General features: G+C 39.5%; 3 protein-coding genes across 3 annotated transcripts; 1 reads left to right on the top strand and 2 right to left on the bottom strand.

The window, feature by feature from the left end:
• Positions 1-2337: 2337 nt before the first annotated feature.
• Positions 2338-3369, bottom strand: LOC149068473 (uncharacterized protein F54H12.2-like). The gene has a single exon (XM_089251562.1). The coding sequence runs from the start codon at positions 3367-3369 to the stop codon at positions 2338-2340; it is 1032 nt and encodes a 343-aa protein (XP_089107688.1).
• Positions 3370-8262: 4893 nt separating this feature from the next.
• On the bottom strand, positions 8263-13846 carry LOC149068472 (uncharacterized). The gene is made up of 17 exons (XM_089251561.1): positions 13832-13846; positions 13678-13743; positions 13463-13564; positions 13304-13366; positions 13134-13196; positions 12840-13048; positions 12267-12756; positions 11496-12172; positions 11065-11412; positions 10220-10981; positions 10015-10137; positions 9772-9934; positions 9460-9683; positions 9272-9371; positions 8984-9171; positions 8688-8791; positions 8263-8552 (listed from the first exon to the last, which is right to left on the bottom strand). The coding sequence occupies exons 1-17, from the start codon at positions 13844-13846 to the stop codon at positions 8263-8265; spliced, it is 3987 nt and encodes a 1328-aa protein (XP_089107687.1).
• Positions 13847-18796: 4950 nt separating this feature from the next.
• Positions 18797-20607, top strand: LOC149068471 (uncharacterized). Its single transcript, XM_089251581.1, has one exon. The coding sequence runs from the start codon at positions 18926-18928 to the stop codon at positions 19856-19858; it is 933 nt and encodes a 310-aa protein (XP_089107707.1). The 5' UTR covers positions 18797-18925; the 3' UTR covers positions 19859-20607.
• Positions 20608-26712: the final 6105 nt, after the last annotated feature.

Here is a 26712-nt window from a genome sequence, read left to right as displayed (position 1 = left end):
GTTTAAGATTGTAAAATTCCTCAGTAAGCTGGTGCTTTCAAATGCCACTTTTCATATCACTCTGATGAAGTGGGACAAAATAAACAAGATATGATGTGAAGAGAAAAGGGTGTTGCCGCCAAAGGGTGCAGGAAGGCTTTGCCCCTCCTCCCAGTATAGCTATGTTCATAAACTTTTCCCCAAATTTTTTGACTCATTCACAAATGCAGATCATGTGAAGCTGTCATGACTTATAGAAGAAAAAACTGGACGAGTTTTCTTAAAATTCCTTTTTGTGGCTTTTTTGGGGGGGGGGGAACTATGTATAGAAAGGATTTGATTTTGTTATTTTGTAGCTTATGAGCATATTTTCATAAACAGTTTACAGTGATTTAACTCTTATTTGGTTAACATCTGCCCATTCTTTATGGGCATTATATAATATTTTATCACGTGTATATATTGTATATAATTTTTATTAATTGCATTTTTAATTGGGTTGCTGTATTTTTGAAATATGTGACATCCATATTTTTATGGGCATCTTTTTATCAGCCACCTCGTTGGGCATTTTGCCTGTTGTGGCGTTGTATTTGTATCTCTCTCTCTGGCAGAAGTGGCCACAGCTCAAGCAAGATAAAAACAAAATTTATTGCAAACTCAGTACATCACTTCCGATTTCTTTAAATCATTTTAATACTATATACTACCGCAACTCTCTCTTCTTTCTTACTACACTAGTAGTATCGGGAGCGGTTCACCGCCGGAAGTGACGTCACACTTCCGGTGGTGAGATATAGTACGATGTATCTTATCGCACTTCCTGTGTCTTATCTCTTTTCCGGTGTTAAATGGCAGCTGTTGTTTATTAAATGACTTCCGGTGGTGAGATATAGTACGAGGTGTCTTATCGCACTTCAGGTGTTTAAGTGACATCTGTTGTTAATTATCCGACTTCCGGTGTCTTATCGCTATTGGCTGTTGCTGCCTCATCGCTATTGACCTTCAATGTCTTATCGCTATTGACCTTCAATGTCTTATCACTATTGACCTTCAATGTCTTATCGTTATCGACTTCCGATGTTTATTAAGTGACATATGTTTTCTATTAAGATACTTCCGGTGTTTATCAAGCGACCTCTGTTGTGTATTAGGTGACCTCCGTTGCTTATCTCTACAGAATGCGCACATCCGGTCATTAAGTGACATCTGCTTTCGATTAAGAGACTTCTGGTGTCTTATCTCTACAGAATGACGACATCCGGTGTTTATTAAGTGACATCTGTTGTTCATTAAACGACTTATCGCTATTGGCTGTTGCTGCCTTATCGCTATTGGCTACTGCTACCTTGTCACTATAAACTTCCGGGGGATCGGTCGTCATTTTTCTTTTCATTCTCAGTACAGAGTGTTCCATTATGCAACAGCAGACGGATATCGCTGTGACGGCCCAGAGAAAATTTTTTAGCCGTGAAGAAACCGGAAAAGCCTTAATCGGGATCATCGTTGTGTCCGTGATTATAATTATCACTTTATCTAGCCTTGCATTGACTGCGTACGACGACCCAAGCTTTAAATTTAGAGGAAACTGTTCCCGTTCCGAATCTCTTGGTGATGGTGTTTTTTTCACGAGATGTAATACAATTTATGATATTCGTGTTTTTGTCAATTACACGCCGACGATAAAAGGAATAAATTTAAATTCCAGACAGATGTATAAACTTATCGAGCATGCAATCGATATCTTGATATGAATAAATATTTGTACTGAATGAACTAGTTGTGTTTCATTTTACTACGCGTGAAGATTATTCACATAACATTTTAATAAAAAAAAAAAACTTCAAACGACAGAAATAAAAGACAACAAAATGTATCGGCAAAATCTCTTTATTACTTTTTGAAAAACATTCGTACAGCAAAATGTTTTTTCACATACTGATAAACAGCAAAATCATTTCCTTTTCTGTTTAGTTTCTTAACAATACTTTCTAAACTTACATTTCTACTTCTCTGTATCACGAAGAACACAGCATACTGTCCACATACATTGGAGGTAGGTGATTGTAGAGGAGTCCAGTTCCATAAAATGTTTTTATATCTTCTTGTAAATGATGCAATTTCTTTTCCGTAAGTCTCTGGTTTCTGTCCGTAAGAATCGAAAAATTCCAAGGTGTTCTTATCCGGAATGTTGATTGCCATCCAGTGAGAACCAGGTTCTGTATGCTTATCTGCGTTCACAACTAAAGACGCCGGATAAGTTTGAATATGCACAGGTAACATGTCACATGGAAACACGCCGATGAAATATGGTGTTTCCCGCTCTAAAATTGTTTTTATTTGAGACGAATACATATTTTAACTGCTGAAATCATGGAGGATGTTTCGTGCCTGATTTATTTCTACGACGTTGTCGAACTCCAGGTAGACAATGACAGAGACTGGTTGGACAAGCGGGGCTTTAAACTTTGTTTCCAGTCGTAGGTTGCCGTGCCTGATCAGATTGAAATGATCACCTTGGCAGAGATCGGCGCTGAGATCAAAGGCGTAGATAGCGTACCCCAATGGGAACTCACTTCGAGAGATGTCTATACCCCTGTCTTGGCATGCTTTTTCAGTACCTAAAAACAAACTATGATACGCTCTGACATATAAGCCTTGATCATACTGGGGCTCTAGAGGCTTGAAAGGTACTGGCTGTCCGTCAGTATACGCGGCTATGAAGTTAAGATCGTAATGTTTAAACTCGAACGGCGATTTGCTATACGATCCCGAAAAAGCGTCGTTGTCTACTAAAGCGACTACCACTCTCTTGGGTAATTGTCCAACGACGACACTGTCTTGAACCCACGACATGCTACCCTGATGTAGCGAGTAAACTTTACATATTACTCTGTCTATCGGATACTTGGCTGGAGTATGGCTCAGAGCTTTCGCATGTCCCACAAGTACACCAGGAGACACTTTGACATGTCTTATGTATAAACAGGCGTCACGGAGAATGACTTTGAAGTTTGCATCTTTGTCTGGTGAAAGGAGACAGAATTCCGGCTTGCTACGTATTATTTTTATTCTTAGAGAGACAAGATTCAGTAGGAGTCGCTGTTGACAAAATATGTCTCCGTGAATAGTACCCATCATGTCGATGGTCTTACTTTCTTCGATGAACGCTGCTCGTTGTATTAGACCTTCGTTGGGATCCTCTGACTTCGGGTCCACATCACTCATTTTTCCGGCAGTGTCTTTGTAAAAGAGTTCTGTAGTCAGTTGGCTAGTTTTGCTTTCGTTTCCGTGATTCAGGAGTTTTTCTATCATAGCTCGGTAGGGGTACGTGTTACTGGAAGATGATATCAGACGGTCATTCAGGGAAACATCAACTTGGGAAAACATGGATTGCAAGAATAGGTTCACAGGGGCGACTTTACTCTATTTATCCAGAAAAGTTCCATCGCCTTTCACGACCTTAGCTCTCACATGAATTAACGTTTGAGAGAGATCCAGATACTCGTCACCACTTCCGCCAATGTTAAATTCCAGTGGGCCACCATCGGAGACGTTTGAAATTGGGTAATAGGTAACCCATTTTCCACTTTCTATGGTAGTCTGCGTTCCAGGTAGAGTGAAAAGGTTGAGTTCAGATTTTGCCAGTTGAGGAGAATCCTTCAAGAGAAAAGCCATCACGGATCGAAAATATCGTGTGTGTTCACGCTGGGTCGTTTGGCTAAAATGATGCGTTTCACCTTCTTGCGTTTCCTTTTATGTCCCGCTCCAAACATGGACCGAGTCTTGGCCACTGCTTTCTCCGTCAGTATCTTTCCAGCTTCACCCATTCTTCTTTTCGCTGCTTTTTTGACGTTTTCCCCTTTCATTACGTCATCAACAATATCAGCACCGGAGCGTAAAATCTGTTTGCCAACAGTTTTAGCTCCTTTTTTTAGAAAAGGTAAGGCTACTCTAAAAAGACTGCCGAATATGTTTCCTAGTCCATATCCTCTCTGCATTACAACGCCCGAATAATACGGCAGGCCTTGGCCGGCTTGTTGAACATAATAGTCTTCAAACTGTTCAGTGCAACAATGGTATGGAACCTTCATCTTTCGTATCTAGTTCGTAAATGATAATAGGTCGATAAGACCGGTGTTTTTATAAGAGTTGTCTCACGCGGAAGTGAAGAATCAGAATCGATTTTCCTCTACTGAAAGGTATGTGATTTCCCGAACTGTCTCGAATTTCTATCTCTATAGTCTGGAATTCTTTTCGAGCAATAGGGAGATAGTGAGGTCTATCATAATGAGAGCTTATAACCTCGTTATCTTTTCCTTTCACGCGAACGACTCTCAGTAGTGGAGCTTGCACATCTCCCACAACCTGAGGCTGCACGATATCTGAATAGACGTACAAAACTGGAAAAAACACGTTTGTGTCAGCAACGTAAGGACTTTCGGTAGTTTCTTCGATCAGCAATGGTTCAAATCCCAGCAGCTCCGCAATGCCAGTTTTTAACAAAAGTTTTGCACCATCTTTTAGAGTTATTTTCACTTTTCTCGTGTTTTCATTGTAATTAAACTCTATTTTGTTTCTTAAAGCCGGTATCTTCATACCGTTCAAGAGATCGGGAACTGTCTCGTAATATCCGACTGGAACGTTTCTTCCATGTAGTTTGTCATCACCCAGATCGAATCCGAACAGATTATTTTTTTCGGTTATGTTGTACCACGTGTGAGAATAAACAATCTCCGAAAGTGCACACTCCCATTCACCAGTCAAGCTTATTGGAAATGGCAGTCTTGTGACAAAATGGGATATAGTGTTTTCAGGATAGTATGATCCTGAACTGTCGCTGGGGAGTGTTACATAGAACGACATCTTGTTGAATGACTGATAAATGCGCAAACACTGTCACTTATATACGCTTGAGATGACTCACCCATGCGTTGAACTTGCTGTCGTAGCCTTTAAATTTTACGTAATACTCCATTCTACCTCTCAATTTGCGTCTTTTTAGAATTTTTTCCACTTGATAATATTCGCTCGGCTTCACCTTCTGCAATTCAGATTCGTAAAAAGTACCCTGGACAATCTCACCGTCAGAGTCGCTTATCCTGTACACTGGAGGTAAGCGCTCGAGTCTCTCTTTAATAGTGAAAATCTCTTGAGTCCAATTATGTTCATATCCTTTCTCGAAAACCATTTTGACGCGACTTATGCGGACCGTATCTCCAATGTCAAACTTGAATTTTGTCTTCACGGGTTTCAAGATATCCTTATACAGTTCATTCCAAACGACCGATTGATTCTCTTCGGTAACAAGAACGGGTTTAGTCTTTATACTGCGGTGCCACGTGTTGTTGTAACTATGTAACAGATCGCTTAATACGTCTATGTATTTGTGCGTATTATTATGTGTGAAATATTTAAACATTTTCTGTTTTAGAGTTCTGTTGAATCTCTCGACGACAGAGGCTTTTTTCTCGCTCTCTGTTGAAAAATGTGTGATATTCATCGATTTTAGATAAACTTGCAGAGTTTTATTTTTGAACTCTGTACCTTTATCAGTCTGCAAATACTTGCATACGCGGCCTCTGAAAATTTTTCTGAACGCTTCGGTAACTTCTTTTCCGGTTTTATCTTTCAAGGGTATGGCCCAAGCGAACTTTGATAAAACATCGATACAAGTAAGTAAGTACTTGATGCCTTTGTTTTCCTTCTTCAGAGCCTGCATGTCTACCAAATCGGCTTGAAATTGTTCGTTTATACCTCCCACTATCACTCGATTCCTCTTAAAATTCTTCCTCGATGGCTTGTGCAATGTATATGCTTCGTTACCCTGCAATATTTCTTTGACATCTTTCAAAGTTACGTTTTTACCGACTTCTCTCTGTCGCCTGTGAAACGCGTTGATTCCGCCAAAACTGGCCGGTTCGGAGGGACTTGTATATTTATCCATATTTTTTCAAAATCGGATATTCTTTTCCTAAATCTTATCGCATCCTCGAGCCAAAACCCTCTTCTATCCTCGCCTCCAACTACGAATATTGATACGTTATCGCTAAAACACACCCGTTTCTTAGCTCTGTTCATTAGCAAATGAGAGTATAATTATATCGTGTGAGAATATATACTAGAAAAAATAACACAGGTTTCTAAATTTTCACATTTTTATTGTATTATAGTTACAAGCATAACCATTGAGGAGATATTATTTGTTCAACGGAATTTTTAAATGCTTCGTTTCCTCTAGGTACTTTTCCAAATTTCTTCTTTCTCAGATTATGTCGTGTTAGTTCCACGATATTTGTTCCCGGGACCACAATGCCATCTTGAACAAGTTCACCGTCCTCATTCCAAAACAGCTGTCTGTTGTTCATTTTCATGGTGTCAACCAGTTCTCTAGCTCTTTTCTTCTGACTCGGAGCGACTTTTCGTATGATCATGTTCTCAAAATCGGGTCTTATATCTTCTTTCTTTTCCCCTAAAATTTTAGTATCCACATTTTCGGCGAGTGCTAGGTACCTTTGCAATACCTGCAAATACTGTTTCGCTTTTTCATCATCTCTCAGACCTTTCTTCTTGAGAACAGTGCTGATATCACCATCTAACTTGCTTAGCTGTTGTTCTACAGCGTTCAAATGTCTATCTGCCGGCACGATGACGTATTTTTTAGCGTGCTCCATTTATGAGGGAAGAAATAACGGATATAGCTGCTGGTAAAAGTAGACTGAGAAAACCGTTACCTCTCTGGACTAAAATACGCCGTTTTTTATATAGTGGGAGATTCTTCTTAGACAGATTTCTCAGACTCCTCTTGTGACGACTGAGCTTAGCTTTCTGAGTTTTCGTGACAGGAACGTTACCTTTTAACACGTTAAGACACACTTCGCAGAGGGCCCGTATGACACTGTTGCTACTTTTCTTTATCAATTCAGTGCGCTTTCTGCCTCTACAGCAGGTTAGCTCTTTAAGAGTTTCTAAATTTTGTTGTGTATACCTCGACATCTTGATCCTCACTGACAGTCGAAACCTCTTTCTCGTATATACATAGCGTATTTGACGGCCTTGATCAGTGCGCAATGGGGATGATTAAAGCCGTGTTTGAAACAGCGGACTTTAGGATTTGGTAAAGAGGGGGATTGAGGATAACCGATGAGATCGTAACAAGGCTTCCCCATCATCCGCTGTATGAACTTGCACTTATCTTGACCTTTGCAGTAAATAACAGAATACGAATTCGATAACAATGAAAGAATACCGGAAAGTTTGTCATAAGGTATGTCGCCGTCTCTCCAAGAAATATGATGTAGCTTAGACATTACCCATGTAGCAGACGCTCTTTCTTTACTGCTCAGTTCGGACCATTCATAAGGTGGCTGGAAAGTATAGGCTCCGTAACTACTACCAACTAACGAAAAGTAAGCCAGTTCCTTAACTATAAATCCTCTCGAACCACATTGGAAACCTTCAAAGTCTATGACAAGACCCCCTTCCATGATGTGACCACTTTGGCTGCTCGACACGAAATGAATTTATCTGGGTTGGTAAGCGTAATATGTATCATCCTGGAAAAAACCGGTTCTCAGTCTTAATTGTTCTTCCGTATTCGGTTTCAAGTCTATCAACAGGTAGCCGTAAGCGGGTTTGCAGGCATCATTAAAAACCTCTTGAAAAAATGCTTGTCTACCCGGATACATCTGCCTAGCTAAATGTTGAACTTGGCTTCTATCTCTCGGATTTTTGAACAAGACCAGATAATGTGCATTCAATTATATTTCTCGCATCTGACTACCTTTATGAAAGAAATTTTGAACGATGAATATCACAGAAAGGTTTCTGTGGTGGCTTCCGCGAATAAACAAATTAGTTAATCGCCTGTCATTGCCTAGCTCTGACATCAGATCATCGATAACGAATAGCGTTCGTGAACCGATGTAAGACTCGTAATCTGTAGGTAAACCTTCTACGAATTTGACACCTGAAATCTGTTCATAAAACGATTGATAAATACCATAGAACCAGACAATTTCCGTAGGAAATGGATCAATCATTTTTTCGGCTATGAGTCTCGAAACAAAACGGGTTTTTCCCGAAGAAGTCGGTCCAGACACTATACATCCAAAAGGATGTTTAAGCTTCAACTCCTCCATCGTAAATGACAGATATTTCTGTTTGCATAACATTAAATACCAAAATAACACAAGAACGAGAGAAACAAATCTATAACAAACAATAAAAAATTTATTCATTAGAGTAGAGGTCTTCGCCGTTATTGCGATAATCAGAAAAAAATTAGTACCCATAAGGTAATGTTGTAAAATCAGGCAGAAGAACCCTCTTGTCATATACGATGCCGTATTTCTTCTCTTCTACTCGGGTTGTGACACGCCTCCTTTTCACCTCTCTTGTAATTTTGTATTTGTCTTGAATGACGACCTTCGTGGAGAAATCCATTGACTGTACTAGAGCCTTCATAGTGTCGAAGTTGAGAACTTCCGAATTCTTGAAGTTTAGGGTGAAGCCGCGAATCTTGCAGTACGTTTTACCGTCAGATCTCCTGTAGGCATAGTTTTTGGCTCCCCCTGTTGTTATAAAAGTAATAAGAATAAATTTTCCGTTGATAAAATAATGAGAATTTTTGTTGATAAAATAATGGGAATTTTCGTTGATGAAATAATGAGAATTTTCGTTGAAAAATAATAAATTGAAAAAGGTACCTGACACAAATTCGGTAATCACATGACCATCGAGCTCATCTGTAAACTGTCCCAGGAAATCTCCCAATGGCGGGTCATTGTCACCATCGCTAGCATAGATGATTCTGAAATAATAGAAAAATCAAATAAATGAAAAATCAAATAAAAGAAAATTCAAATATAAAAGAAAAATCAAATAAAAGAAAATTCAAATATAAAAGAAAAATCAAATAAAAGAAAATTCAAATATAAAAGAAAAATCAAATGCAAGAAATGCTCACATAAAATTAGTTTCATAAAAATTTATAGATACTTACGAGTCCGTGTCAAAATACAACAAGGCATCGCCTAGTTTCTCCATCTCGGAGTATAGCTTCAAGCGAGCCCACGCTGTTGTAAAGGCAGCCAGGAAAACATTGGTCCTGTCGGTCTGGGGTATGAAATCCGACTTGTACTGCCATTCAACTGCAGCAACGTTCTCAGTTGGCAGATACAAGTCCTTGACCTGCAAAAACAAAAATATTTTTTAGTTTGATGAAATCAAATGTGAACATGTTAAATATTTTATGAAGAATCATAGCACATAATAATTATTAAAAAAGTACCTCTATCGCAGGATCATTCATCATCTTATAAAAATCGGAGGCTTTAGTCAAGTACGACAACTGCGACTTATTCTCCTGCATACCCCAGCGACCCCAGAAGCTGAAAAAAAGAATAGTTTGTTTTACTCTATCTTAAAAAAGCAGAATATTTAAAAAATACATAAAGATGTTGAAAAATTGATAGCTACCTATTCAGACATAGCTTCGCCACCTGTCGACGTCCGGGGTTAATATTAATGTTTCCTGGCTCCAACTGGATTCCTTCAACCTGGTCATATTGCTTCACGTATGAGTTTTTCTCCTCATTCGTGACGCAGTTAGACGGCCAACCCGAGGACTCCTGCTTGATTTTCAGGAAGGCGTTTATGTAGGGGGCAAAAAGACCTTCCCGAGATTCTTCGAAATGATAAACCTAGAAAAGAAGTTAAAACATATGACTACACAATATATTGCTAGAGTAATAAAGTGATGAGATTAAAGTGATGAGATTAAAAAAATACCTCGTAAATTTTCATCACGACGTAACCTTTTTCAACTGCCTTCTTGAGCTCTTCTGTAACCCATGTTCCCGTAATACACCTTTCCTCGTCGTTGTGGTGGCATTCGTTAGACAGTGTTTCCACACACGAACGGCATAGGGGAAAAGTCAGCTTTCCGCCGGATCTAGAAAAAATGAAACTCATTAGTACCTGTTATAATGATATGTGAAAACAAATAATAAGAAAAAAAATCATTCCATTTACCTGTATGGGAGTACGGGCAGATATAATCCTCTTGGTGGCTGTACTTTGCACTTTATGATACCAAAATACGACCCCAGCTCCCCAAAGTTCTCCGTAATAATCCGGGGGTGGCCAACCGGATATCTGCAAATGAAAGGAAAATTCATTTAAAAACATTTCATACGTTAGGTCATACGAACTTATAAATAATATTTAAAGTACTTACCTGCAGTATTTATTGACCCACGGGTATAATGACGTGAAGTCAATGTATTTTGCTGTTCCTTGGTAGAACAGCTTGGTGGCATTTGTTCTACCACCATAAAATGCATCTCTGGGTGCCAACCTGTCGACATAGTGGAAATCCATCAAGAAACTTTTCAGACCCCCGTCCGTTTTCTTCATGGCATTGAAGTCATGCTCCCACATGACTTCAAGCCTGTATCCGCCTTGACGGATTTTCTGCTCTTGTTCTGATGTTTTCTTGTGGAGTTCCCACATGTATGTCTGCGTGCTGGGATTCACCAGGTCCCTATCGAAGCACTGCGGGCAGCCGTGCCAATAGCATCCTGAAAAGAAAAAAAAGAAACATGAAAAAAAATAATAATAATTAGAGAAAAAAGTTTTGAAAATAAAATCCGAAAAGTAATTACCGTGAAACAGATACACAGTTTCGGTACAGAAACCGTCCACGCTGAGACCAAGCACTCTTTTTTCTCCAGTCTCGTTTCTGGAATGGTGAATTTTTAGGTTGTTCTTCTCACCCAGGTATGACAACCATTCGATACTAAGGCGGCTGCTGTTGGTTTGATTCACGTAACCGTTGACGGGCACCATCCCAATTGACCCCACCTCAATGTACTTCGACCTGTACGTTGCCATACAGGCCGAGGCTATGGTGAGGTATTGGAATGGGTCGACACCGGTTAGCTCCAGGAATTCCTCACGAAACTGCAAGCAGCACCGTCGAAGAATATCGACGTCTGACCTAAAAAAATAAAAAATTTTAAGTACAGTGAAGAAATAATAGAACAATAAATAAAACGTATTATAATATAGAAAAGGACTTACTTGCAGTATTCGTACATTTCGTGTTTGAACACGAATTTCCCGTTTTTTCTCTGCTCATACCAGCCATCGAATTTCGCCTTCATATCGGCGCTGAATGTTTCCGGGTTATAGAAAGTTTTCTCCGGAAGGGCTCCATCGTAATCCTGATTTTCTGGTCTGTTGAAGAGATGAGGAAAGAAACCTTTCTTCAACTCTTCTAGACCGAAAGTCTTTGGCAGTTTGGCCAAAGCCATCGGGAGAAAGTTGAGGCTGTCTATAACCCGGATTTTTAGGGAGTCCAGCCGCAAAGCCATAATCTTTGATCCGCACGGCACAACTGAAGGTTTTACTCCTTGCTCTAGGAGATATCTACAAAGAAAAAAACAATACATATAAAAAACAGTAACATGGTATTTATGTAAACATTTTCGAATAGTGTAAAAAAAACTTACTTGAGCAGGAACTGGCCATCAAAGCCCTTCATGTTGTGGGCGATTGCGGTGTATCCTCTGTGTTCCTTGCGGAACAGCCATGCACAGAAGTCGTTGATGGTGTTGTAGCCACTGAAGACCGTCTCTTGGCCGTCCGCATATTGAGCAACTGCAAAGTTGACAATATGCTCCCCCGTTGACTGGTCTGTCTCAAAATCGAAGAAGATGAGCTTGTCGGTGGCGGCCTTCACCGTCTTCTTCTTGAGAGAGCATAGATGTCGTTCTTCATGATGGAAAACTTTGCAGTTGCTGCAATATTTTTCTCCGCAGACGTGTTTTCCTCGAGGCCGCTCTTTTTCCACGAGAAACTTCTCGCAGGACGGGCACTCGTAGAATTGTTGGCAGAAGGTTTTGCTCTTGCCTTCAAGACTCTTGTGTCTTGCATAGCAGTCGACGGACCTGCAAGTCCTGTGGCAATCCCTGCATAATTGTGGGTCGACGAGGATGCATTCATCGCTAAAACAGGTGTTGCATCTCGTAGCGCATTTGTGTCTCTGGATATTATTGTAGGCTTTGTCACAGTCCGGACAGTAGAAATTTGATGCGTGAAAGGCCTTGGGAGATGTAATTAGGTCGTAGTGCCCTCCATGAAGCAACAAAAATATTTTTTTGTTCTTCCTGGCCGTCTTGAACACCACCTACGTAAAAAAGACGTTTTAGTAAGAAATTATATAAGAATATATTATATTGTATAATATAATATTAGTATAATTCTCGGTGATGATAAATTACCTGGTAAAATTCTTCGGAGGACTTGACGAATATTTGCACGTCCAGGACCTCGGCAAATTTGGCGATTGCATCAAAACCACAAGGACCTTCAGGTACTCCGGCTTCCCTATATAGGTCCAAAGCCATCTCCCTCTGTATATTTTTGCGTCCGTCTTTTATCATCGAGAGCCTTGGATGCTTGTCTAGGATGGCTTTACCTATAACTATCGCCCTGGCACAACAGAGTCCGTCTTCGGGCGTACGTATAATTGACTTTTTTGTCAACCGGTCAGACGATATATTGGCGATCTTGCGTCTTGGTGCACCCCCTCCCCGTGGTAATCTGACTGTGATAACGTCAAACCTCATGGAAGGGTCGTCCAGTGGTATGGAGTTTTTACTCTGCAGCACTTTCATTATTACTGCCAGTAGCGACTCTATCGTGAGCGAAGCCACTGGAACAAGTGATGTAGAGATTGGCCGGTCCAAATTGTCGGATGTCATGACGATTCTGAAAAAAGGAGAAAATAATAAATTATTCAAATAATTCGTCACTTTGAATATCCAGTCCCTAAATATCTAACAAATACGTACCGTATTCGGTCCTCGGGGTGCAACCCGCTAGTTGTCTCGTCTATCAGTTGCCTCAACAACGCTCGCAAAAATGCCACAGCAGCTATTAAACGAGTTGACGGGTCCACCAACGTCTCCGTTCGTATTCGAGCTGTGAAGGTGATCTGTTCCGCATTAAAGCGGAAATTTTTCTTGCGGGACTTTTCCTGCAACACGTATGGCTTCGTGTTCTGTAAGAGAAAAAACGAAAATGAGTTTTATGGGGTAACAGTCAAATAATCAGAAATAAACATGCTCTATTTCAAGAATACTTACTATATTGTGTCTCGATGTACCTTCGCCAGGGTCCCTTACTTGACCTATCTGATCCTCGGGTTCCTGTTAGAGAGAGAATAAATGTTAGAATATGTGAAGAAAACAAGTGTTTTTTGTATATAACAGTCAAATAATCAGAAATAAACATGCAATAGATCAAAAAAACTTACTATATTTTGTTTCGATGTACCCTCGCCAGGATCCTTTCCTTGACCTATCTGATCCACGGGGTCCTGTTAGAGAGAGAATAAATGTTAGAATATATGTATGTACATATATGAGGAAGAAACTAATGAAAAAGAAAAAGCCATAAGACAACTGAAACTAACCTTCTCAGCTTGGTTCATATCTATTTCTTCCAAGAACGGGTTTTCGGTGAGTATCAGTTCTGCCTCGTCCATGGTAAAATCAGATCCAAACAGATTAGAATTCTAGAAAAAATACAGTATTATCATCAGTATAAAAATACAGTATTATCATCAGTATAAAAATCAGTGTTAAATACTAGGTGAATCTTTTGAATATATGAATTAAATAAAGTTACCTCGTCCCAATCGATACCATCAGGCAATGAATTGTTGTCAAAAACAGATTCCACGTCGAAAACATTCTGGAAAAAAAAAACAACATAAATTTAATACGCTACATTAAAACACGATATCTGCGCATTTAGAATTGATGAATATACAGGTACTTACATTACGATTTTCCATCTTGCTCAGAGTCGAAAGAATGATGAAGTCAATGAGAGAAAGCGAACAAGCTAGAACGGTGAAGAAAAATCTAATGGTATCTGTCTCGCACACACAGCGCTATTTATACGATGGTAGGTCCGGAAGTCACTTAATAACCAATAGAGATAAGACCGCGGTTGTCTCTTAATAGAGATAAGACACCGAAAGTCGCGTAATGAACAACAGATGTCACTTATTAAACCCCGGAAGTCGGCATTCTGTAGAGATAAACAACGGAGGTCACCTAATACACAACAGAGGTCACTTAATAAACACCAGAAGTGCGATAAGACACCTCGTACTATATCTCACCACCGGAAGTATCTTAATAGAAAACATATGTCACTTAATAAACATCGGAAGTCGATAGCGATAAGACATTGAAGGTCAATAGCGATAAGACATTGAAGGTCAATAGCGATAAGACATTGAAGGTCAATAGCGATAAGACATTGAAGGTCAATAGCGATAAGGCAGCAACAGCCAATAGCGATAAGACACCGGAAGTCGGATAATTAACAACAGATGTCACTTAAACACCTGAAGTGCGATAAGACACCTCGTACTATATCTCACCACCGGAAGTCATTTAATAAACAACAGCTGCCACTTAACACCGGAAAAGAGATAAGACACAGGAAGTGCGATAAGATACATCGTACTATATCTCCCCACCGGAAGTGTGACGTCACTTCCGGCGGTGAACCGCTCCCGATACTACTTACACTTCTCAATACCTAATCTTGATCATCATGCTCTGTTACTGTTCGACTTTGTGTTCTCGAACAGTCGTTTGTTACTCGCGCATACAGTCACGGCATATCTCTTCCTTTTCAGCAGCTGAAATTCCTACCCATCATACCCTTTATTCTGAAAGTTGAAATCTTGGAAACATTGAAATATAAATTAAAGAAAAAAGACATTTAAATGAAAATCAATTCACATGTGGGCTTCTTTTATTGTCTAGTGGTGCAATTTTTTTTCGGACGGGGCGTGGCCCCATGACACCTTAAAAACTCCTTACTTTTCATTTTGAAAATTTTGTATGAACCCTGTATATATGCATACCTTGAGTACATGTTCTTTGCCCCCCCCCCCTCCTGGAAAAAGTTGAAATGACGGCCCTGCGCTTCCTCGTTGATGTCCTGAGTCGGTCGTCGATCCTTCATATGTAACTTCCCTGACATCTAAACTAAAGAGCCAAAAAAACTGGTACAGGCATGCGTATGCAAATAAAGATATATGGAACCAATCAGAGTACGGCACTGCGGTCGGCAACGCCTATGTAACACAACAAGTGTCTGGCATAGTAGTTAGATCGGTTACTGCTGCTACAATGGCAGGTTATCGAGATTTAAGTGAGTTTAAACGTGGTGTTATAGTCGGCGCACGACAGATGGGACATAGCATCTCCGAGGTAGCGATGAAATTTAGATTTTCACGTACGACCATTTCACGAGTGTACCGTGAATATCGGGAATCCGGTAAAAAATTAAATCTACGACATCGCTGCGGCCGGAAAAAGATCATGCAAGAACCGGACCAACGACAACTGACGAGAATCATTAAACGCGACAGACGTGCAACCCTTCCGCAAATTGCTGCAGATTTCAATGCTGGGCGATCAACAAGTGTCAGCGTGCGAACCATCATCGATATGGGCTTTCGGAGCCACTCGTGTACCCTTGATGACTGCACGACACAAAGTTTTACGCCTCGCCTGGGCCCGACAACACCGACATTGGACTGTTGAGGACTGGAAACACGTTGCCTGATGTGACGAGTCTCGGTTCCAATTGCTTCGAGCTGATGGACGTGTACGGGTATGGAGACAACTTCATGAATCCATGGATCCTACATGTCAACAGGGGACTGTTCAAGCTGGTGGAGGCTCTGTGATGGTATGGGGCGTGTGCAGTTGGCGTGATGTGGGACCCCTGATACGTCTAGATACGACTCTGACAGGTGACAGGTACGTAAGCATCCTGTCTGATCACCTGCATCCATTCATGTCCATTGTGCATTCCGACGGACTTGGACAATTTCAGCAGGACAATGCGACACCCCACACGTCCAGAATTGCTACAAAGTGGCTCCAGGAACACTCTTCTGACTTTAGACACTTCCGCTGGCCACCAAGATCCCCAGACATGAACATTATTGAACATATCTGGGATGCCTTGCAACGTGCTGTTCAGAAGAGATCTCCACCCCCTCTTTCTCCTACGGATTTATGGACAGCCCTGCAGGATTCATGGTGTCAATTACCTCCAGCACTACTTCAGATATTAGTCGAGTCCATGCCACGTCGTGTTGCGGCACTTCTGCGGGCTCGCGGGGGCCCTACACGATATTAGGCAGGTGTACCAGTTTTTTTGGCTCTTCCGTGTATTTCCGAGCTGAGTTCACTTATCTGTGCCGTTTTGACTCAAGTTGGTTTTCGGGATAACGACAGGGATTTCATCAAAAAAGAGGTGATACTGGTTGACTTACAGGGACTGATAAGTATAGTTTGTGAAATTTCCAGTTCGTGAAAGGTTTTCTTTGATTAATGCATGAATTAGTTTGTAATCACTGTAATAAATCATTTGTTTCGAAACTGTTGTGGTCATTTGCAGCCAAAAACATACGTTACAAGTGGACTTCGGGCTTTCCTATTCCTTTTTTTGTTTGCCACGCTTCAGCTCCATAAAACTCATTGAATGGAGAATATGACTAATAAAAAGACTTGATCTTCTCTTCATTTAAATTTTTGAATCTGTCAGAGTGCTTTTAATTTTATTAAATGCAATCCATGATATTTTTCTTCGGCTAACTTCAATGCAATATCATTATTCATTTGAATAGCTTGATCAAGATAAATATACGATTCTACGCTTTCTAGGGGTGAACTAGTAAATTGTATAGTATAAATTGTTTCAGAATTCATTTTTCATCCATTTGGTTTTATTAGGATGTATTTCCCATTTGTTAGCTTTTTATGATTAATTTGCGGTAGCATTGTTTCAAGTTCTTGAGGATTATGAGACATTGGGACAATATCATCAGCAAAAAAGAGCATTCAAGTGACCCATAGCACATTTACAGATCACGTAAGTAACCTGTGGCGCGTTTCAAATTAATGAAGTGCCCTACACTCTGGAAAAGGTTGGGCACCTTCGATCTAGGCACAGATCCAGATCCGGATTCTGTATTGGGGGGGGGGTGAGTTATTGTGTGGGTTCGTTTGATCATCCTGTATTTTATGAGATAGACTAATTTATTTCATATTATACAAATACAACGCCACATCAGGCAAAATGTCCAACCAGGTGACTGAGAAAAAGATGCCCAGAAAAATATGGATGTCATATATTTCAAAAATATAACCCAATTAAAAATGCAATTAACAAAAATTATAAACAATATATACACATGATAAAATATTATACAATGCCCCTAAAGAATACTTATGGTTGTCTTATTCTAAGTATGGATAGCTTCTCGATTTACCCCAACATGTTTATCGTATTTCTTTTTAAACGTGTCAATTGTGTTACAATTTACTACCTCTGGGGGGTAAGCTATTCCATTTATTAACAACCCTATTAGAGAAAATTAAGCTATTAGGTGGCCCTCATCCATTGGCGTCAAAGGTTGAGTTGTCTGACCTAATGTATATATGAATTGAACCATGTCCCCTCCCCCCCATACTCTCAAGTCTATCTCCGCCAATGCCCTCATTGTCAACTTCTGGATCCCCTTTTGAGACCATCTGATGCAGCCATAACATTTTTTTAAACACTGAATGACCTATCTGACCATGTCTAAAAAATTTTTGAGCAGTTTCTTCTTCTGTGGTTAGAGGTGTATTTTTTAATTTACTTATGCAAAAAGTTGAATAGGGCTCAATTTGTAACCTGGAATTATAACATAAATAACTACTCGTAATGATATTATGATGCATTGTTGAACGTGAGTCATGTTACAAAAAATTCTATATTTTTTAGAGTAAATATAAAATTTCAAAAATAAAACTTCTCCATTGGTTATTAGACTGGATGCTATTTTAGAAATAGAAAGGAACATAGAAATTTAGGTCTTTATAAAGCATTAAATTTTTTTTTAAAAATTTGTGACTTACATTACAAAATTTTTGTCATGTTTATATTTCTCTTACAACATAATTATTCGTAAGAGTAACAAATTAAATTTTTTAATATACTACCTTAAAAACTACCTAAAATAGTGAATTGTTCTGGGGAAAAACTTTAAATTTATGAACTTTCAAAAGAGCATGTACATAAAAAATAAAAGAAATGCATTAAGATGTTGCCCAATTAAAATTCAGAAACTTTGCATCACATATAAAATAATTAAGTTAAGATTTTGATGGGTTTCTAAGAAATATTTTTTCACTAGTCATTCCTTGTTTCTGTGGAATCGCCCCTTACTGTGTGTCATTCAGTATTCGAACAAGCTTCACCACGATACCATCAAGTGTTTATGTCTTAAGATACTAGTTCTGTGATGTACTTTCTGGCTGGAGATACAACAAATTCAATTATTGTGAATGCACTATGTTGGAATTATTGTTTAGTTGATGAAATATCATCTACACCATATAAATTCACTTGTAAAAAGATATTATAATACTCTTTTTTCTTTTTTTTCAGGAAAAACAAAGTTGGTGATTTTGTGCAATTCGATAGGCAACATGTTCTTTTCTTCGAACGATACTAAATCGGATAAGAAACATGTTGAATAATGAAGATTCTGCTCTAAATTGAAGTACATTTTAGGCATTTTTCTAGCTCTATTAGAAATGACCGAATCATCTTGTATGAAATCACTTGGACACCAAGAGGATGTTGGTGTCCAAATTCAAATCATGTTCCAATCCTAACAGCATCGAATGTGAAGCGTCTTGAACACATTTCTGATGATTGCTTCGGTTCTGAAGATAATTTGCATAAATGTGGGGGCTGCAGGAAATTCTTTTCAAATATCTCTGATTTGAAAAGGCACATACGAGTTCACGCTGGAGAGAAGCCGTATGAATGTGACTTTTGTAGTAGAATGTTTTCAGAAATTGGCAATTTGAACAGACACAGGAAAATTCACACTGGAGAAAAGCTACATCAGTGTGATCTCTGTGGTAAAGCATTTTCTCGAATGGCCCATTTAAAATCTCATAGCAAGATCCATACTGGAGAGAAACCTCACAAGTGTAGTATCTGTCATCAAACGTTTTCTCAAAGTAGCACTTTAAATACTCACAAAAGAATCCACCTGGGAGATAAGCCACATGAGTGTGACATCTGTTGTAAAAAGTTTTCTAGCAACAGCAATTTGAACGCACACAAAAGAGTCCACATGGGAGAGAAGCCATTTGAGTGTGATATCTGTGGAAAATTTTTTTCTCAATTAAGCCATTTAAAATCACACTACATTGTCCACACGGGAGAGAAGCCACATAAATGTCATGACTGTGGTAAAAAATTTTCTCGAGGTAGCAATTTAAAATTACACTACAGGGTCCATACTGGAGAGAAGCCACACGAGTGCGATATCTGTAGTAAAACATTTTCTCAAAGTAGCAGTTTAAATATTCACAGAAGAGTTCACCTGGGAGAGAAACCATACGAGTGTGATAGATGTAGTAAAACGTTTTCTAGGCGCAACAGTTTGAACATGCACAAAAGAATCCACACGGGGGAGATGCCACACAAGTGCGATATCTGTAGTAAAAAATTTTCTCGAGAAGGAAATTTGAACCGCCACAAAAGAGTCCACACCGGGAAGAAGCCATATAAGTGTGAAATTTGTAGTAAAACATTTTCTCAAGTAGGGAATTTAAACCTACACAGAAGAACCCACACAGGAGAGAAACCACACGAATGCGACTTTTGTTACTGGAAGTTTTCAAGCAGTTCTCATTTAAAGAAGCACAGGTTGATTCATTCTAAAGGGAGTTCAAATGAAATGGGTAGCGTCAGGCAAACGGCTTAGCAACACACACACACACAAGAGAATGTCTTACCACGATATTTCATCAGAATAATCTGCACATGATTCAAGTAATAGAGAAGGAAAGAATGACTAGATGAAAGAGTTCAATAAGAACTCTTCCAAAATCTGTTTTATAAAAAAGTTTGTTTTCTTCTGTTTGAACGGTGATTCCCAACATGTGGCTCACAAGGGGCAATTTGAGAATGCGTTTTTATCTTAAGGCTTTTAACTTTTTACAATTCCCACCATTTTTTGTATCAGTTCAAGTTTATAATTTACCTTTTAATCAGTTTCTTGTTGACTTTCTTTTATTTTTTTGTTTTTTTTTCTTTAGAAGTGATTATTTAACCATCGGTTCTCTCTCATAAGGCTGGGCGCACACCGGTTAGATACAAGACAAGACAGCTTTAGGCAAGTTTAGTCATTTTTGTTCACGATTTGTATGATTTTTCAATTTATCTTACTAACGGTGTGTGTGCTGCACCATACAAAGCAACGGAAACAACAATGACTAAGCTTGTCTATTCGTGCCTAACCATTGTGTGCTCAGCCAAACGTTTTGTGTTTCATGAACAATTTGCGCCATTAAGATGGCCACGGACCCCTTTACAAAATAATATTCTGTACAAAGCAGTGTTAAAACAATGAGTTAATTGTTTTTTCATCCATGTTCGCGGATCTTGAAATCTCTCCAAGGATCCTTGGTTAAGAATCACTGTTTTCGACTAAATAAATTATCTTATTGGTTCCCTCAACGTGAGAAGGAGTGTTTTTTAATTACATGAATTACAAATACCGGGGGAATACCCTAGCAATGCGTTTCAGACGTGTATATGCCTTCATAATGGTTTGCCACTTTTTCAATACTCTTAGTAATGAGGCTTTTTGAACAGACGTCATAATCATCATCAGCATCGCTTTGAGGGTGAGGAAAAGGGTTATCCTCATAGAAATCAGTGTTAAAATTTCCGATTTTACTGTAGAAATGAGGAAATTTGGTGGGGTTTTCTGTCACACATCAATAATTTTTAAATTGCATAGAATTCTCGATTTTTGAAATATTGAGTTCGCTTAGAGATATACGAAGCCCAGGAGATTATATATGAAGTAATTATCCGGACCTACTTCTGAGTTGGATATTCATGCATAAAATAATCAATACAGCACGTGATGCCCTACAATACGCAATGCATTACAATCAGTAATGCACCACTATTTGCAGTGCACCACAATATGCAGTGCAATATAATATGCAATCGAATACAATACGCGATGCGTAATACAGTGCACCACAATATGCAGTGCAATATAATATGCAATCGAATACAATGCGCAATACGCGATGTATCGCATTAAGCAATGCACCACAATACGCCATAAGCACTGCACTCCAATAAGCAATACAGCACGTATGCATAACAGTACGCAACCAGTAAAATCAGCAAAGCATCGCAATAAGCAATACATTGAGCATTTAAGGAACGGACACACCCCGCTTCCCATCTCAGAGAGATATCGAAGCTTTTCCGGGGGATGGGTGTATCCGGAAATTTATTAATTTATGTGAAAATAACAATGATATACATATATACAATAAATAATCAGGAATAAATAATCGTACAAATTGTGATCATATAGCATCATCCACAGATAATCAGTCTGTAATCGTAATAGTCCTTATATAAATAATCAAAAAATAATTTTTGTCTTGTATGTGATAGAATCTGGAAATGAGTTTATCCAATCTAGAATATACCAATCTCAGCGATCAAGTTGTAATAAGATACGCAATACAGCAAAATATGCAATACGGACTGCATTATAATAAGCAAGCAATACAGCATGCGATGCACTAAAACCAGCATTGCAATAAGCAATACAGCACAATAGCAATAACCACTGCATTATATTAAGCAAGCAATACAGCACGCGATGCATAACAATAGCAATGCACCGTATTGCAGGGCACCACAATCAGCAATTCACCACAATAAGCAGTAGGTACGGCATTATAATAAGCAATACGGCACACGACATACTAAAATACGTAATGCACCATAATATGCAATACAGCGTAAAACGCAACATACCACAATACGCAATACAGCGTAAAACGCAACATACCGCAATACGCAATACAGCGTAAAACGCAATATACCACAATACGTACTGCATTACAATAAAGCACGCAATGCACTACACGTAATGCATAACAATACGCTACGCACCACAATTAGCAATACAACACGATACGCAATAAGCACTGCATTATAATAAGCAATACAGCACGTGATGCATACAATACGCAATGCAACAAAAATAGCAGTGCACCACTATTTACAGTGCACCGCAATACGTGATGTATCGCAATAAGCGAAGCATCATAATATACGCAAAAAACAAAAGCACTGCATTACAATAAGCAATACATCACGTGATGCGCTGCAATGCGCAATGTGCCACAATCATCAATGCACCATTATTTGCAATGCACTACAATAAGAAATACGGCATATAAAACACACAATGCACCACATCGGCGATTCAGTACAATAAGCAATTCACCAAACCATCATAGGCAATACAGCACAATAAGTAGAGCCTCTATCTATTCAGGGCACCGCAAAAAGCAATGCACCCATATATTGAGGGCACCAAATTTAGCAATACAGCACTTAATGCACCCCCATCGGCAATACAGAACAATAATTAGTGCACCACCATCGGCAATACAGCACAATAATTAGTGCACTACTGTATTCAAAGCACCGCAATAAGCAATGCGCCGCTATATTCACTGCACCGCAATAAATAATGCACCACTATATTCAGTGCACCGCAATAAGCAATGCACCACTATATTCAGTGCACCGCAATAAGCAATGCGCCGCTATATTTAGTGCACCACATTAAGCAATACGCCACCATCGCGATAAGCAAAACAACACAATGCGTAATGTTTCACCATCGGCAATACATAACAATAAGAAATACACCTTCACCATAGACAATACACGACAATAAGCAATACACCGTAAGCACTGCATTAGAATAAGCAATATGAAACGTGATGCACTGAAATACGTAATTCATAACAATGAACAATTGACTAATATTTACAGTGCAACAAAATAGTCATTCAATTGCCAGTTTCCAACTCTGATTTCGATAAGTAATACACTGCCATCATAAATACAACATAATACTCGATGCACCGCAACACATACGTATAGGCGATACACAATAAGTAACACACCACTATATGCAGTGCATCACAATAAGGAATGCATCACTATACGCGGTGAATTTCAACACGCAAAGCACCATCATCGGCAATAAAGCACAATACTATCACTATATGCAGTACTCCACAATGGGAAATACGGCACAAAACGCAATACAGCAAAATAAGTAATGCACCACAATACGCAGTGCATCGCAATAGGCAAAGCACCACAATACATCACAATAGGCAAAGCACCATAATACATCATAATAAGCACTGCATTACGATAAGCAAAAGCACTAATACACTACACACAAAATAAGCACTGCAGCACCTAAATACAGCCCAATACGTGATGTATCGTAATAAGCAAAGCATCATAATACGCAATGAACACTCAGTGCACTACAGCACGTAAAGCATCACAATCAGTGATGTGTGTAATCAGTTATATAGTGCACCACAATAAGCAGCATACTACCCGATGCAACACAATTCGCAATACGGCACATTATGCAATGCATTGCAATAAGCAAAAAAAAAAAGCAATACTTCACGCGATGCACCGCAATATACAATGCACCATTATTTGCAGTGCCTCCACAATAAGCAAATGCAGCACAATGCGCAATGAAAAGCAAGAAAACAATGAGATTCATTCTCAACTCGAAATGAAATCTGTCAATTGATATATGTCCAATGCCGTGCCCTGGGTACCCGGACCCTGTGAACACATTGTGATGTATACCTCTCCACATACCTCTGGGTACATGCACAAAACTTGGTCCCAACAGGTCAAGCAGTTCCCGATGTGTATTGAATGAAGTGTATTGGGCTTTTTATTACATTCAGGGCATTGGTAGAAGGTTGATTTGTTTACTTATATTTGTTACAGACAACTAACTGTTTGTAGTGACATCTAACGAGTCTTCATATGCTAAGACATTAACATAAGCTGAGAGAAATGTATTGGGCTTTTACTATGTTTTAGGCTTTGGTAGAAAGTCGATTTGTTTACTTGTATTTGTTACAGACAACCACTGTAAATTATTTGCAGTGACACCTATTGAGCCTTTATGAGCGAAGGTGTCACATTGGTAGACTGACCATATTTTCTCGAGAAAATACTGTAAATTAAGCATAGAAATACGGAATATCGCTAATTATCGCCAAAATTGATGCTAGAAGTAAGCATATTTGCCTACTCGTGCTAAAATCATAGAAAAGTCGCTAATCTCGATGGCGAACCCTCAAACCAGCTTTTTCACGATCGCTGTGGTTAATTTATAGTGTGAAAAAATCAAAAAGTGAGAGATATGAAACGTTCCGACCCCTGTCAGTCCTGCCCTTGTGGGGGCTATGCCAGGAGGTATGTATACGTATAATATACATATATCACCAGTGCTCCCAACACACAGGATCGGGGTACCCGGGCGATTGCGCATAACCTTCATGGGGAAATTGAAATATTTTATTTCCAGGGGTTCTTGATGGATTTCATTGCTTTCTTGCTGCTTTGTCACTGAAAAATTTGCGATAGCAGAAGCTCAAGGTATATCCGGTCTGGGGGGGGGGGGGGGGGCCATAAAATTTGCGAATTCGGTCACGAGTAATTAGGTGGGGGGGGACCCTGGATTTTATTTGTTGAAGGTATCATGAATACATGAATACAAATGAGGAAATTATGAATACAAATGAATATTTGCCTTGACCCTCACAGGGGTGTACTCGATAAGCTTCCGAGCCAGGGGCCCTGTTTCATTTTGGGAGCCCTGGATGAATCTCATTCTTTTCTGTTTAACATTGTAGAATTTTCAACAGCGGAAGACCGAGATAAATCCAGTCTGGGTCCCCCACTAGGAATCTACGTATTGGGTCCCCGCTACAGGATGTGGGGCCCTCAATTTTATTTGTTGTAAAATTGATAAAAACGAAACATTTTCGTGGCCCTCACAGGGGAATGTCCGACAAGCTTCCAGGTCGAGGCCCCCGTGGAAAAGTTGACAGGTTCCATTCCGGGGGGGCCCTGGATGAACCCATTGATTTTTTTGTTTAACATTGTAGAATTTGCAACAGCGGAAACCCGAGATACGGCCAATATTTGGCCCCACTAAAAGTATGCGAAATGGTGTCCCGGGTAATTGGTTGGGGCCCTGGATTTTAGTCGTTGGTAAAATGAATACAAATGAAAATTTTTCATGACACTCGCAGCAGGGGATGACCGACAAGCTTCCAAGTATGAAGCCCCATGTTCACAGGTTCCATTTTGGGGGCCCTGGATGAATGTCGTTCTTCTCTGTTGTTCAACGTTGTAGAATTTGCAACAGGGGAAGCACGAGATACAGCCAATCTGGGGGCCCACTAAAAGTATGCGAAATGGTGTCCCGGATAGTTGGTTGGGGACCTGGATTTTATTCGTTGGTATAATGAATACGAATGAAAAATTTTTATGGCACACGCAGCGGGAGATGTCCGACAAGCTTCCAAGTCTGGGGCCCCATGTTTACATATTTCATTTTGGGGACCCTGGATAAATGTCATTCTTCTCTGTTGTTTAACGTTGTAGAATTTGCAACAGCGGAAACCCGAGATAAATCCAGTCTGGGTCCCCCATTAAAAATCTGCGTATTGGGTATCCGCTACTGGATGTGGGGGCCCTCGATTTTATACAAATACAAATCAGGGCCGTCTTAAGAGTATCATGGGCCCCCGGGCCAAGTGGTTTTTCGGAGGCCCTATTTGGTTAATCCTAGAAAATTTCCACCGCATCTCATCTCTCTGAGGCCCCTCTTCTCTTGAGTCCAACGGGCCGTACCCGGGTGGGCCCATGCGTTAAGCCAGCACTGATACAAATACAACACTACAACAGGCAAAATGCCCAACGAGGAGGCTGAGAAAAAGATGCCCATAAAATTATGGATGTCATATATTTCAAAAATACAGCAATCCAATAAAAAATGCAATTAACAAAAATTATAATCGTTGATTTTATTCGTTGTAAAGATTGTTTTTAATCGAATGTTATTCGTTGTAAAGATTGTTTTTAATCGAATGTTATTCGTTGTAAAGATTGTTTTTAATCGAATGTTATTCGTTGTAAAGTGTTGAAAATGGGGGGGAGCTGGCTGCCTAGGTGGCCAACCCCCCCCCCCCCACCCCATTTTCAGTAATAATATATATAATAATCAATCAATATCAATAATAATAATATATATTTTCTATAATATAAAATCACAAACTCGAAAAAGGCCTGTTTCTAGGCACAGAAATCGGTCACGTTTTTTGGTGAAGTTTTCATTTAACTCTTGAATATATCGGGAACCGTTTGACTCATCGGGACCAAATTATGTGTATGTACCGAGAGGCTTGCACACCCACCATCCTGCAGCAGGACCCCTAGGCTGGGATAGTTCAAGGGCCCCAAACCAGCTTTTTCAGGGCCCTTCTGTGGTTAGTTTATAGTGTGAACAATCAAAAAATTGTAAGAATCGTTCCGATCCCTGTCAGCCCTGCCCTTGTGGGGGCCCATGTCGAGAGGTATGTATCATAGGCGGAGATAGACTTGGAAGTCTGGGGGCAAGGTCATTATTGCTGGGGGGAGGCACGATGATGATATCAATTCACATAT

This window comes from Pholcus phalangioides, unplaced genomic scaffold (genome assembly GCF_987345545.1).
Source record: "Pholcus phalangioides strain wild (caught in Gottingen) unplaced genomic scaffold, Ppha-v1.0 ptg000027l_1, whole genome shotgun sequence".
NCBI lineage: Eukaryota > Metazoa > Arthropoda > Arachnida > Araneae > Pholcidae > Pholcus > Pholcus phalangioides.
This window is presented reverse-complemented; position numbering and strand designations above follow the sequence as displayed.